Below are 15,000 nucleotides of genomic sequence, written 5' to 3' on the forward strand. Positions count from 1 at the left end.
TTAACTTGTACCAGAGGTGTGACCAAGTCACTAACGTGCAAGTCACAAGTAAGTCTCGAGTCTTTCCACTCAAGTCCGAGTCAAGTCACAAGTCAAGACACATCTGACCAAGTCAAGTCCAAGTCCAAGTCGTACCCCAGCCAAGTCAAGTCCAAGTCCAAGTCTCATTTTTTTTCAAGTCCTTAACAAGTCACAAAGGGATTTTCTTTTCGATCATAAATTCATTAGTATAATAATGAGACCTGAGTAAAAAGATGACAATTACTAAAACAGTTGCAGAGAAATCAGTCTAAACCAAACTACTGCTTGTGCTGTGTATGTAAAACGACATTTAATTTCATATTTTTTTTTCACATAAAAATACATTTCATGTGAATTTGTACTTAAAGAAAGGAGCAACCATATGCCAAATATTTACTGTCCAGTGGGCAAATAGTCCTGTTTGCAAGAATGTGTGCGTATGTGTGTGTGTCTGTTCCATCATCTGATGGCATAAACCTATTCCACTACTCCACCCTGGTCTTGGTGGTGGGCCGGTCATATCTAGTCAAGGTTGTAAGTTATACAGACTAGCATCATAACGCTAAGGACAGGACTATGGTTAACTTTTTCACTAGGAGCACAGGCAGGGCCGCTGACAGCTTTGGCTGGAAGGTTTTGTCAAGACATTAGGGGGGCATATTACACTTCCGACCTGAAAACGCGGATTCAAACTTTCAGCGTACTATGTTTGAATTTACCCACAAAGGCCAAGGGTGAAAGTAGTAGCCTATTCATGTCTTACAGGTGCTACCCACCCTCCCCCCTCTCTTTACTGTAGTGTAACACTCGACTAATGTAAACATTTTGGTTTGGCTTTAAAAGACGCCATTTTCCCTAAGGTACCATATTAAGCTCACCATTCTCATCAAGATATGACATACAGTAGGGGTAATCAATTTCTTTTTTTTTTAATTGAGCCCTGTGTGTGTGTGTGTGTGTGTGTGTGTGTGTGTGTGTGTGTGTGTGTGTGTGTGTGTGTGTGTGTGTGTGTGTGTGTGTGTGTGTGTGTATGGGGGGTGGGGCTACACATGTGAGACAGGATGATGAGTTAACAGCACAGCTCAGCAGACAGCCCTGTCTCAGCTGGTCCATGATGTTCACTTCATCCCATTATCTGTGAACCAAAGCTGAGCATTGACAGTGTCATAACTGTGAACCCACCAATGAGCACGCACATGCATGGTGCAGTACTAGGCTATAGTCTGCTGTGGGCTACGTGCCAACAGTATTAACCTAGTAGACACTTGTCCATATGGGCTAAGAAATGAGGACAAAGTAGGCCTAGTTAGTTGGATTAAATTCCTGGTAAAGTAATGATGAATTTCCTGAATTTCCCTCTGGGGATCAATAAAGTTACTCTACTACTCTACTCTACTCTACTCTACTATTGTTGAAGCTGATATCGGCATTGTCGCAATGCCGCAATGGCCCATCACCAACCATTTTACTGCGTCACAGTCCAAGTTAACTAGAACTTCGTTTGCACAGTCATTAATCCACGTCTTGTTAATTATATTAGGCTACTAGACTATTCGCCAGCACGCTGTCAATTAAACATGGCGTTAGCGCTGCAGAATGTCAGTTATGGCAACGAGGCAACCTTGTTCTGCGCTTCTACAGTGTAGGAAGAAGGACGGTGTGTAATGCCCTATCCAACATTTCGCTCTCATTTTCCCGAAAGAATATGCGCCTCGCGCCATGCTCTGGTCTCCCTGTTCTCCCCAATCGCCCTCTCCTCCCCCTCAAAGGCACTTGTATGCTGTTCATGTCTCTTCAAAAAGATTAAGTTCACCGTCCAGGTCATAGATTGTAGCCAAACAAAGTTCTGCTTCTATGTTTCCTAATTTTTGTTAATTTGGAAAACAGGGTTACATCCCAGTTCTCCAGTGCTGGCGTCGTGTAGCTCTAACGTGTCATTTCCAAGCAGCGGTAATTGCGACTCCAAACTCCCCCAAAATACCAAACGAAGCATGTAGTTCGAACTGTGAGAAACATAAGATAAAGCGGTGTCGACACCACGAGATACAAGGTTCTCGCGCGCAAGGATTGGGCTGGGAGCAGCACGCGAGAGGGAACATGCTTTTTATCCACGGGAGCCGACCCATGCCTATGTCTTACGCTGCTCAGCAGTAGCTTGCAACCTCTATCTCACATTACATTTAAACTTCACGATAGGCTGCATTAAAGATTGCGTTTGAACTGATGTGGCTGGCATGATAGTGTGTCAAGGCTGAGTTTTGAAACTTCCAAGGAACAGGTAGCCTATGGCATTATCTTACCATTTGACACATGGGACACTGCTAATCTGCTTTCAGCTGGCTGAGGCGGTATTCCAAAGATAGCCCTGATGTCCTTAGAAATGTTTCGATTCAAGTCATCGAACAACAAGCAGTGAGGTTCGGGGCGCATAGCTTGTTTATAGCCATGCGCAAGCTTCGCGGGAAGCAGTGTTGCTTGCGCTTAGTTTCTTCAAAGTTTTTCCAATAGCCATGCAGTATTCCTCATCTCGCGCCTTGACCAATTATTTGACAATTTTGGTCGTTTGTCTTGTCTCTTTGCAAGACTGTCATGAATAGGCTAAATTATTTCCCTTTGGAACCATTCACCCAGCATCTAAAGTAGGCAACCGGTGGAGCTCTTTTGATGGATGCAAGACCAAGTGTTCTCTGCTCGCCTATTTTCGATTGCATGCTGGAAGACTAAGACATAAACGTGTCTTTTTGTATTGATTCCAATACTCAACCAATGGTGGCTGGTCAATGCAAAAAATGTTACCGAGAGGTTATCTTTCTAGACTAAGCGCGAGCTTAACATGCATTTTCAGCGCGTGGAGTTGTGGTCGTGAAATAGCCCTGGGATATCAAGCCATATAGCCTACGGACACATCCTGGGTTGGGGGAAACTTAAAAGCAGGCCATATTCGTAACGTTTACCTCGCCACATAGGCTATTCATCATAACGTGGTTTTGTCCGCGATGGTGGAAATTATTCGCAAGGCTGCATTTCACTTTGAAGTGACTGACTCGCAAGCATAGTGTGTGGGAGCGGAACATACTGTAACAGCCTTCGGGTAGATAGATTAAGTCCTGTGGTTCGGTTATGTCAGCAGTGTGTGCTTTTTTATTTCAACTGCTTAAATAGCCTAATGTTCAACAATCAATGTCCATCACAATTTAGCTAAAATATTTAGACAGCTTGGTTCTCACTGAATTTCTGTCGTAAGCGAGGGGCGAGAGAGCGAGAGCTTCACGTGTGTAGCCTACATACGCGTGTTGCACATCACAGCGCCCCACTACACACGCTTCCTACAACATTGATAGAAAATATTTGTTGATCACAGTGCAAACTTCCATAGCCTACCCTATTAAGAATGCAAAATGAGATGGGGCTGAGAGGGAGATAAATTAACTTCCGCGATGGTTTAAAATATAGGCTATGTTTGTTCTGGAGACTCACTAAAAAATTGTGTTTTTGCCGCTGGTCGCGGCGTCCAAGCCAGCTGCGTCGGCCGCCAATGGCATAGCATCGCTTAGGACAATGACGTGATTCAAACAAAGAATGTGGGCGGGCTGTTGCATTCTGAAAACAAGGGTTGGACTTGGACTTTTTTTTAGACCCAACATGGCAAGTCACGCCAAGTCATTGAAAGTTACAACTGTCAAGTCCAAGTCGAGTCCCGAGTCAAAGGCGTGCAAGTCGAGTCGAGTCGCAAGTCCTTTCTGATCTTGAAATTTCAAGTCGCAAGTCTTCACACCGCTGACTCGAGTCAGACTCGAGTCCAAGTCACTGGACTCGAGTCCACATGTCTGATTTGAACTATTCACTCACTCACTCACTCACTCACTCACTCACTCACTCACTCACTCTCTCTCTCTCTACTATCTCTTTTCTCCACCCCCATCCCCTCCATCCTCATCCCCACCCTGCCTCGCTCTATGTCCTGAGCTGTTCAGACAAAGGGCTTGAGGGATAAAAGACGATATGGGATCTCTCCTCTCCTCTCCACCTCTCTCCTCCCCTCTCCTTCCCTCTCCTCTCCTCTGTTCTCCCCTCCTCTCCTCTCCTCTTCTCTTCTCTCCTCTCCACCTCTCTCCTCTCCTCTCATCTCCTCTCCTCTCCTCTAATCTCCTCTCCTCTCTCTTCTCCTCTCTACCTCTCTCCTCTCCTCTCCTCTCCTCCTCTCCCCTCTCCTCTCCTCTCCACTAACCTCTCCTCTCCTCTCCTCTCCTCCCCTCCCCTCTCGTCTCTTCTTTTCTCCTCTCTTCTCCTCTCCTCTCCTCTCCTCTCCACTAACCTCTCCTCTCCTCTCCTCTCCTCTCCTCTCCACTAACTTCTCTTCTCCTCTCCTCTCCTCTCCTCTCCACTAACTTCTCTTCTCCTCTCCTCTCCTCTCCTCTCCTCTCCTCTCCTCTCCTTCTCTCTCCTTTCCTCTCCTCTCCTCTGCCCCATTTAACTCAGAGCTACTTGCAACTAAGTCCCCCAAGAGCAGCTCCACAAACAAAGAGATCAGAGACAAGAAAGGTTAAAGCAGTTCATGCCTACGCTCCACTCTTCAGTCAGTGTGCATGTACATATACACACAGAGACACACACACACACACACACACACACACACACACACACACACACACACACACACACACACACACACACACACACACACACACACACACACACACACACACACACACACACACACGCATAGAGAGAGAGAGAGAGAGAGAGAGAGAGAGAGAGAGAGAGAGAGAGAGAGAGAGAGAGAGAGAGAGAGAGAGAGAGAGAGAGAGAGACCTCACTCACACACTGAGACAGCCTACAAGACATACATACAAGACATACAAGAACGTGAGAGTTATCTCAAACAAAAAGCTTTGGAATAGCACTGGGCCCCTTTGGGTGATTAAATAGATGACCTCTTGCTCACTGGTTTCTCAAAGATAATTCTGAAGTTTCACACACACACACACACACACACACACACACACACACACACACACACACACACACACACACACACACACACACACACACACACACACACACTGGCCCAAAGGGGAAAACTCTGACGAACACCAGGCATTCCTCTTCAAGGGGACTCAATCACTGGCCAAGATGCCCAGTCAAAATGAAAAGAGGGGATATCCGCATGGTATTACAGTATAGCTCCCAAAAAAGTGATAAAAAGCACAAAAAATGAACTGACACATAGTTAGTTTGACCTACTTCAGGCATTCCATGTTTATTTAACCCTATCCAGACTGGGGGGGGGGGCTAAAAGTGCCCGCACCAACTTTGATGTTGTATAATTCCTTAACGACTTAAGCTATGACTACGAAACTTGGTGACTTTTCCTACAATTTTGTTGGCTACAGTTTAGTACCAAAAGATTTTGTTTATCATTTTTGACGTTGCCATGGCGACGGTTTTCTGACAGGTATGTCTGACCGAAAATCACTGATCTAAGTCTCATTATTGTTCCTTTTTCATATTTTTTTGTTATTTCCATTAGCATCACACAACTTTGTGAGCATTAAAGTGGTATGAACCATATAATCTTTAAAATTTAAGCGCATTACCTAAATTTGATGGAAAATACATTATGGCGAGATTTTGTCCATTATAATCAGATGATGTCATAATGACGTCATAATACCAGATAATGACACAAAAATTATGTCATTCATAGATGTCCATATGTAGATCATCTCCCCAAAGTTTGGTGGTCATACCGTATTCCGTTCATGAGTTATGAGGGGGGGTCAAAAGAGCCCCCCCCCAGGCCCAGGAATGCCAAAAAAGCCCAGTCTGAATAGGGTTAAAGGTTGTGTGAGATATATTCATATATCCCTCTACTGCATGAATTATTATTTTTACAGTGTAAAAAATGTTTCAGTGCTTTTTTAGTGTTAAAATGAGTTACATTTCCAAAACATTTTTTTAATTTTTATTTTAAATTAAGTTTTTAGCTAATGGTTGCCACATGGCAACTTCATGCAGTCTTGGAATCATGTGTAAAATCAGGTTTTTCCTTAAAAAGAGAATTTTCCCTTCATAAATCTTCAATATATTACTTTCCAAATGTTAAAACTCATTAAATGACATAAATAAAAATGTATATTTTATATATATATATATTCTCTTTCATATTCATCAAGTGTTGTTGGAGCCTTAAGTGAGCGGATAATTCCATTTAGAAATGTTTACTATTGTTACTGTTTACTAACCGCAAAAAACAGACTAAGAGTGTGTGTGTGTGCGTGCGTGCTGTGTGTGTGTGTGTGTGTGTGTGTGTGTGTGTGTGTGTGTGTGTGTGTGTGTGTGTGTGTGTGTGTGTGTGTGTGTGTGTGTGTGTGTGTGTGTGTGTGTGTGTGTGTGTGTTGTGTGGTTTTCCAAGATACCCAGTCTCTCACACTAATGCCTCTTTTCCAATGCCGGTTTTCTGGTAGGCCTACAGCTCGACACAGCGCGACTCAGCCGCCACTTTTTCCTTTATGATTGAGCAGTGTCGTGCCTATACGAAAAGCAAAAATTGGCGACCGAGTCACGCTGCGTCGAGCAGTGGAAAAGAGGCATTACTCTCAGCGTCGGAGTCTGACCTATTCTCAGACACAGACAGAGTCCACTCACTGCTGGTGAAAACAAACAAACAAAGGAAACGCAACCGGTCATCCATTGCGCTCCACTCAGCCAACCTCTGCCAAGAATCACACACGGAGAAAGTTGAGATATCAGGGTGTTTTACAGCAGTGGAAGGAGATGGCGTGGCTCCACAAACAAGCCAAGACAACACACCTGCTGCCTTTCATGTTCCAAACCAGACAAAAGCGCAGCCTCTCTCCCTCTCTCTCTCTCTCTCTCTCTCTCTCTCTCTCTCTCTCTCTCTCTCTCTCTCTCTCTCTCCCCCCCCCATAACACAAGGCCAGCTGTTCCACGTGCGCATAATAAAACACATCCTACCCTCCTCATCGTGTTCATGCTTTGAATACTTTACATACCAATGGCACAGATTCCAAAAGATACCTTCAACCAGTGGTGGTCTTCTTTTTAGGGTGGGTATACTGTATATTTGAGCATTTTTTGAAGAGGGTATACTGTATTTGTGCTATTCTAAATAATGTATCAATCAATTTTAGGTGGGTATACTGAAATCCCTGAAATTTGGTGGTGGGTATACAGTGCGTATATTTGCGTTCTACGTAGACTGCACCACTGCCTTCCACACCAGTCCCACATTATACTAAACATGAGAACGCAATTCAGTCCATAAAGGTCAAGCCACACTAGCAGTAATATAGCTAGCATGTGCTCTGTACATAGTACATACATAGCCTACTGTATATATTTAGCTAGAGGGTCAGTTTGGTCTAGCAGTCTGGAGTTTTAATGATGGGATCACATGGTGCGTAGGGAAAGGGAATAGAGTTTGTTTTATTAGCTTCTACTGTAGATATGTGCACAAATAAATCTCTGTTAGGATATACATGTCTATTTCCTATCTATCTTAGTCGGTCTCCCTCTCTTACAGTACACACACCCACGCAACCCGCCCTGTCTCTTTCTCTCTCACACACAAACTCTCTTTCTCTCCCTCTCCCTCTCTCTCTCTCTCTCTCTCTCTCTCTCTCTCTCTCTCTCTCTCTCTCACACACACACACACACACACACACACACACACACACACACACACACACACACACACACACACACACACACACACACACACACACACACACACACACACACACACACACACACACACACACACACATGCAATAACACAATCATGACCTTATGTGTTCTGTTTGAATGTAAGCAGCATCATCCAAAACTGCAAGCAAAACAAACTCTCTGCACAGTACTGGACTCCCATGTAGTATGGCTCCCATTAGCCTTAGCATTTATCTAGTTAGCCCATGCACACAGTGAATTAGGATAATTACAAGGCTAAGCATTACGGCCCTGTACTTCCAAAACATACCTAATTACTCTTAATGAGAGACTTGCTTAATTACAGTTTAGATGCAATCAGAATGCAATTAGCATAAATAGACTGTTTTGGCAACTTTTGCTTTGACTACAAATGCAAAGGATTGCTTCCTTTTTAACTCTAATGGAGGCCAAATTGATGTTTTTTTGGGGAAATATGAGGTGTGCGTTTCATTCTCAGTGATATTCGGACGTGTGCGACTGTGTGTGAATCTTTACAGTAAATAGTGTTGATTAGTAGTAAACCCTATTTGCAGGGTTGTTGCTCAGTGCTCAATGTTTATGGCCCTATTTGGTTTCTCCTCTGCACACTTACTGCAATAATAATGTTGGGAAGTGTGTGTTATTAGGGTCTCTTTTCAGTGCAGAGCTGTGAAAGGGCCTTTTTAGATGCGTCCTAGAAACTCCATAGAGGGTATGTCCGTCCGTCGGTCTGTCTGTCTGTCTGTCTGAAACGCATTTTCTAATTGTAATTCTCTCCTGTGTCCACAAGGCGGCAGAGTGCATAGACGGACGCCACACGGCTCTGACGGACGCATCTTTGTCCGCCTGTCAGACTTGTTCTCATGACATCAGACACCTTTGTTTCAATGGATTCAAAGCAGGTATAAGTTACTTCCGGTGACATAGACATACATTCACAGGCCACTGTTCTCAACGGTTTTCAACCTGAAACCAGTTGTTGTTTATACCTGTTGAGCTTCACAACAGAAGTTGTTTGACGGCATTGCTAAAGGTGAATTGTCCTAACTTTCCCCTGCCTCACGTCACTTTTGCCTGTAAGCGTAAAAGGACATCTCTTTTAGAAGCTGTAGAAGGCTTAGGTCAAAATGTGTCTGTCATGCTTACCCACTAAAATAAAATACAAGAACTACACTCGAGAGTGCGGCTTTTCTATAAAATAAAATGCACATATCTGTTCAGTTGCACTCAAAGACCTGGAAAAAGGTCTGGAGTTGAGCACACTTTCTAAAAAATGGGTTAAAGGGCCCTACTGTGCCTCTGACGGTAGGGCACTGGGGGCCGGCCCAGGTCATTTGCCGTTCCCCACTTGTTTTTTCCTCTGACTTCACTATACTATTTTTTTAAAGACTAAAAAAGGGTCAAATGACATGGCACAGATGATTTGAATCTTCTGCTGAAGATAATACAGAAGGAGAAACATGCCTTGACCCTGCTTAACAAACAGGAAAAGAAAACGGTGCAGGATTTCAGTTCCTTTCATCATCTGAATCTACAATGTATTGTAAACTCTGAAGTCTACAGCCTGCCATGTCTGGCACAATATCAAGGCTTTCAAGCGTTTCATAGTTTATTGTTGTGCAGTTTATCCCTCTCAGGCATAAACTGCTCATTAAAATGAATGCTAGGGCCTTTCATAACCCAGCAAATCGCAATAAACGACTGCTATTTGGCTAACACAGGTTATTAAGAAACGTACACTCTGTCAGTGCAGCGGACATCCCAATAACTCTTCCTCGGACAACAAACATCACTCTAAAGCTGCACAGAAGGACAGTACAACATGTCCGACCAGCAAGAGTTCAAAACAGAAAAATGTATAGCGCTACTATTTGATTGATTTAAGTTCAAAGGGCACATGCAAAGCCATTGAATGACAAGTTTCTTTTACATACCCTTGGAAAACCAATTTATAATAACACAAAAAATGCCCAAATGCTGTAGAATAGCTTCCTGATTGAGGAGTGGCATGCTCCAATGAACAAAGATATACTGTATTTCACCACAGGCCTTGCAGGTCAGCAGGCAGTGCAGATTTACTGTATTCCAGCATGTAAACAGTGCAATCAGGGATGTTCCACAGGATGTACAATTTCTTAGTAATTCACGTATATTGCATTATGTTAACAAATCGTTTGTCCCACCATATCCTCTGCTAGATGCTAAAGAAGTCTTAGGCTGAAACGTCTGTGTATCATGCAAAGCCACTCAATGAAAAAGGGAAGAACGTCAGTGAAGAGTGCTGCTTTTCTTTTCTGCAATAAATGTATGATGCAGTTGCTCACATCCAGAGACCGTTAAAGGAAAAAAAAACTTTCCCACCAGCACTACCAACACTACTCTCAAGCTCGTCTCACCTGAAACACCTCCTCGTCTAGCAGGCGGGTGCCGAAGACGGTGACTCCATCTGTGTTGATGACAGGGTTATCTCCACGGAGAAGCTCCAGGGTCTGCACCTTCTGGCAGTCCAGGTAGAGAGTGACGGACTTGCCCTGGATGCTGTATGCGATCCTGTGCCACCTGAAGACATTTGAAAGAGACATTTGATTTGAGGTTTGGGTCAATTCAAAGCTGCAGTCCAATAGGGCAGTGGTTTTCAGCCTGAGCTAAGGGACATTGGTTTTCAATGCACCCAATAGAGCAGTCATGGGTAAGCGGTTAGGGCGTCACTTGTAGTCCAAAGGTTGAAGGTTCGACTCCCGACCCGCCAGGTTGGTGGGGGGGAGTAATTAACCAGTGCTCTCCTCCCCCATCCTCCTCCATGACTGAGGTACCCTGAGCATGGTACCGTCCCGCCGCACTGCTCCCTTGGGGTGCCATTGGGGGCTGCCCCCTTGCACGGGTGAGGCATAAAATACATTTTGTTGTGTGCAGTGTGCAGTGTTCACTTGTGTGCTGTGGAGCGCTGTGTCACAATGACAATGGGAGTTGGAGTTTCCCAGGTGGGCTTTCTTTTTTTCGCTTTCTTTGAAAATGTTCAATCAAATATGAAGTTCTGTTGCTTTTTTGAACAATAGGCCTATATCTTACACTTATTCTATAATTTTATTATCTCTCATGGTACACTAGTGTTCAGAAGCACAGTGCAAAATTACTGCAATTCCTATTGCATTTTTGTAACACCTCAATGCTACATGTGGACAAGATTTCATGGAAGAGTTTTAAAGGAAATTGCAGCCTTAATACTGAGTCTATCCAAGTGAATTTGCACTAATCTTCAGAACTATCGGAGGGATTCTGCTGCTACCATGAGGAATTATGAGACATTCATATTTTCTTTCTTTCCTTTTAAGGCCAACCAGATTTACACCCCAACGTATCCTACGAACGAGGTTAGGAAGGAAAAAAAACGGGGCACTTAGCATTGAGGAAATCTTCTCAGCTCTTATCGGGTTAATCACAGGTCATTTACAAAAAATTTATTTTGAAAATCTAAATTTATGGTTAAGGCACGGGCATGGGACGTGATTGAACTGGAACTGGCCTGCCATGAGTCATACTGAGACTGTGTTCATCCTGCACGCTGCTCTTTTATCTATTAGGCACGTCTATGTATGCTGTTTGCTTTGAAGACGTCAGCTAAATGAATGGCTGTTGGTGTAGCTGTATATCATGTCATATCTGAGCGTGGCGTTCAAAAGCCATAAAGCAACAAGGGGTCAAAGGTGAAGGGTAATTTGTATGGTGTGAAAGGCCATATACCCCCCCCCCCTAAAGGGCAAAGGTCAATTAAATTTGAGACTAATTTACACCCACTTGGCAAACGGAGCACTATAAAATCTGTTGACTTGACCCACATAAGGAAACAGTAGGCCAGGTCGCCGTTAGGTAACTACCGCCACTGAGCAAACGTGGCATCTCTTTTTCTTTCACCAGCTGTTAATTTCCCTGTTAAAGCCTCACAGTGGAGGAGCGGAGCAGAGAGAAGCATGTTTGTGTTCTTTGTACGCGCTGTTCTTTTATATGGATTGGAAATCGAGGAAAATGCTTGTGAAGAGACAGCTGTTTCAGGCAGTGCATCTCCGGAGGCTTTAATGGCACCGTTAGCGCGGACACAGCTGAGTGCTCTCCGCTATCGGGACAATCTCTATACACATGTTATTTTCCAAGCCAGCCCACACAGTCGTTACAGGACAAAATCACTGCAAAATCAATACCGTTATGGTTGTCTAATGTGCTGGAACTTTTTCTACAAAACACTGCTAGTTTGTGTAGCTTCCAAATGTCTAAACATATTTGTCACATGAAGCAAAACACATTACGTAAAAAAAACATTGCCACATTTACAGTTACGCATTGTTCCTATGCTGATACAGCGAGCTACTCAGCGAGTTACTTTTCAGTAACTCCCTTTCCGTCAACCAGGTTAATTTTTCTCAAGAGTAAGCCAGTAAGACATAATGCCAATAGTGGGTAGGGTATTTTACAGCCATCTACACATCTCCCGCTGTACGTTTGTCTTGTGCTGCTGGTACGTTAGCCATTTAGAGGCGCACACTCACTAGCAACTTTATTAGGTACACATACCCAACTGCTCACTGACACCAATTTCAATACTGGTACTAGCAAGGTGCACCAAATAAAGTGTGTACGGTCAGTGTGCTGTAAACTCTATTCCACTGCCGGTTTTCTGCAAAAACAAGCAAGACGTGGCGGCCAAGTCGCGCTGTGTCAAGCAATAGGCCTACCAGAAAACCGGCAGTGGAAAAGAGCCTTACAGTATGTGTAACTCACTTTCCGTCAGCCAGGTTGATGTTCTTGAAGATGGGGTAGAGGTCAGGCGAGGGCTGGCCATCCTGGTCCTCATACAGGAAGATAGGTGAGCGTGCCACCTCCACACCCAGCTGCTGGACGCCCCGTTCGTCATACACGGACAGCAGGAAAAACTGGGTGCGCTTCTTCGCTCTCACGGTCGCCATCACGGAGAAGTCCTCGGGGAAAGGAGAGTCTAATGAGAGAGAAGGAGATAAGAAGAACGGCCTCATCAGTCATCTCAATAGCACAGGTAGGTCAAAAAGTTGTTAAAGACAGACTTTCCGTGCAGATTTGCTGTTGTTGCTTGAGTAGAGGACTAGAATTAGTTGTCAAAGACAGAGCAAGCAACACTAGAATAACTTGTCAAAGAAAGTGCAAGCAACACTTGCATTATACATACCATAGCATTCTTTCTGTAATCAGTTCAATATATAAACGTACTTCAGACTGCACACTAGGTCTGCATCTTCATTTACAGCAATAGTAATAATAGAGAACCCGTATTAGTTGTTGTAAAGGTAGCAATCAGTTGCAATAGTATATTATTGTATAAAAAAGTGTTGTAGGATTGTGTTGTCGATGTCATTGTAACAAGTTACAGGCTTCATGATAAAAACTTAGTGTTTGGAGGTTGGGGTGCGCACATCCACAAAGCCGTTATCCAGGTGCCAGACAAAAAGTGGTAAGCAGTGTGATGAAGTGGTCCGCACACTGGGTATTAGCTCCAAAAATATAAACTTTATTTCATTTTTTACAAACGGTAACGTTTCGATCCAACAGAGCGCCTGAGGAAGATCCCTCTGTTGCATCGAAACGGTGCCGTTTGTACAAATGAAATAAAGTTTATATTTTTGGAGCTAATACCCAGTGTGCGGACCACTTCACCACACTCCATGATGAGTGATGATCTATGTTTTATGTTATATGTGCTTGTCTGCTATATGTCTCACTGTGTCTTATGTGTATTGTGCCAGCGAGTGAAATGCAAGAACAATTGCCCCACGGGGACAAATAAAGCTCGAACTAACTAAAAACTACCATAAGTGGCCGTCCCACCTGGGAAGAGATGCCTGGTTGGCGTGCTCACCTGGGAAGAGATGCCTGGTTGGCGTGCTCAGCTGCATGTTCTTCATCCTGTAGGCGTAGTCGGCCTCCTCTGTGCCCTTCCTGCTGGAGCACAGCCCCGCCTCCATGGAGACGCCCTCCATACTGTCCGACATGTCCAGCGATCGCAACACGTCCACCACATTGGCTGCATATGACAGAGAAGGAAGGAGGCCCATTAGTCTCCGTCTGAACCCTCTGAACCTATACGTAGTAGTCTTTTAAAACCCTTTCATGCAGAGGCGATTCCTCTTTGAGTACAAGGGAGGCGCCGCCTCCTGTCCAAAATCACGGAGAATAGTATGTAAACTAATGCTTTACACAACTTAATAACATTGCTATTTCAGACCCAGCTCCATAGAAAATGCATGTGCTCAACTTAGAGATGAAACCAATCTGTTATAAGATCCCGAGGCTCGCACGAGTTTTTTTTCCGCTCATGACAACGCAAGCGAGTCGAGTCTCGGTGGACTTCAATGGCATGTGGGATTGTACGATTTTTCAATGGCAAAATGCTAAACGGTCATTGGCTATTGCCGTGAAATTTTTTTGATTTTGAGACTGAGCCTCACTGGGAGTGAATGGAGAAGAGAGAGGAGGGGGGAGGGACCGGAGACTGGAGCTCCGACTTGTGATTGGGTGAACCCCGTGTCAGTAGGCTACAGTAGTTGATTTCATTTCGAAATGCGGATATGTTATTAATTTGACTGAGAAGTTTCGTCGTGGTAACCAGTGGGGAAGCTATTCATTGCGGTGTACTCCAGTTTTGTGTACATATTCTTGTAAACCTAGTGACACTGGTGTTGCGAATAAAGTCTTAATAGTGGCATGTCCTTATCCTTTTTAATCTCCCAATTCAAAAGTTGAAGTTGCCTACTTTTCGTTAGGGCTAGCTTGCAAGAAAGCTAGAGAGCTATGCAAAATGCCAAGCATTGTGGATTAAATTCTGGCGAATTCCAGTCGTCCTTATGAGGAGAAAATGAATATCAAGGAGCAGAGCAGAGCACTGAGAACAACCGTTTCTTTTGAGCTTTCGTGGTGTCTTCAACTGGTTAACTGCCAAGTCCCGTGAGTGGCGAGTCCTTGTTTCCTACTGTGTTGGCAATGTCTGGTAAATAATTAAAGATTTTGCGACCTCTAGTGGTAAGTTAAGCCGTGCACCCAGTAATGAACAAAGACAACGAAGGCAAACTAAATCACATCATTATGTGGCGGAGGTAGGCCTAATGATAATAATAATAATAATAAAAACATTTCCCTATGAATAGGCTACAAGGGGGATAATGATTAATGATTAACAAATTTGTTTCAACAAGAGTCCTTTAGTGTGTGAGGCCATATGTGGCTCAGGACCAATGTAAGATGTGTGTC

General features: G+C 44.0%; 1 protein-coding gene across 1 annotated transcript in view; it reads right to left on the minus strand.

Moving 5' to 3' along the window:
* col5a3a (collagen, type V, alpha 3a) overlaps positions 1 to 15,000 on the minus strand; it is a 156,878-nt gene that overhangs the window by 117,128 nt on the left and 24,750 nt on the right. Inside the window, exons 2-4 of the mRNA XM_063187356.1 lie at positions 13,613 to 13,777; positions 12,505 to 12,718; positions 10,128 to 10,290 (exon numbers count right to left, since the gene is read on the minus strand). Of these exons, the coding sequence (XP_063043426.1) occupies positions 10,128 to 10,290; positions 12,505 to 12,718; positions 13,613 to 13,777 (542 nt within the window). The remainder of the gene's footprint in view (positions 1 to 10,127; positions 10,291 to 12,504; positions 12,719 to 13,612; positions 13,778 to 15,000) is intronic.

This window comes from Engraulis encrasicolus, chromosome 2 (assembly GCF_034702125.1).
Source record: "Engraulis encrasicolus isolate BLACKSEA-1 chromosome 2, IST_EnEncr_1.0, whole genome shotgun sequence".
Lineage (NCBI taxonomy): Eukaryota > Metazoa > Chordata > Actinopteri > Clupeiformes > Engraulidae > Engraulis > Engraulis encrasicolus.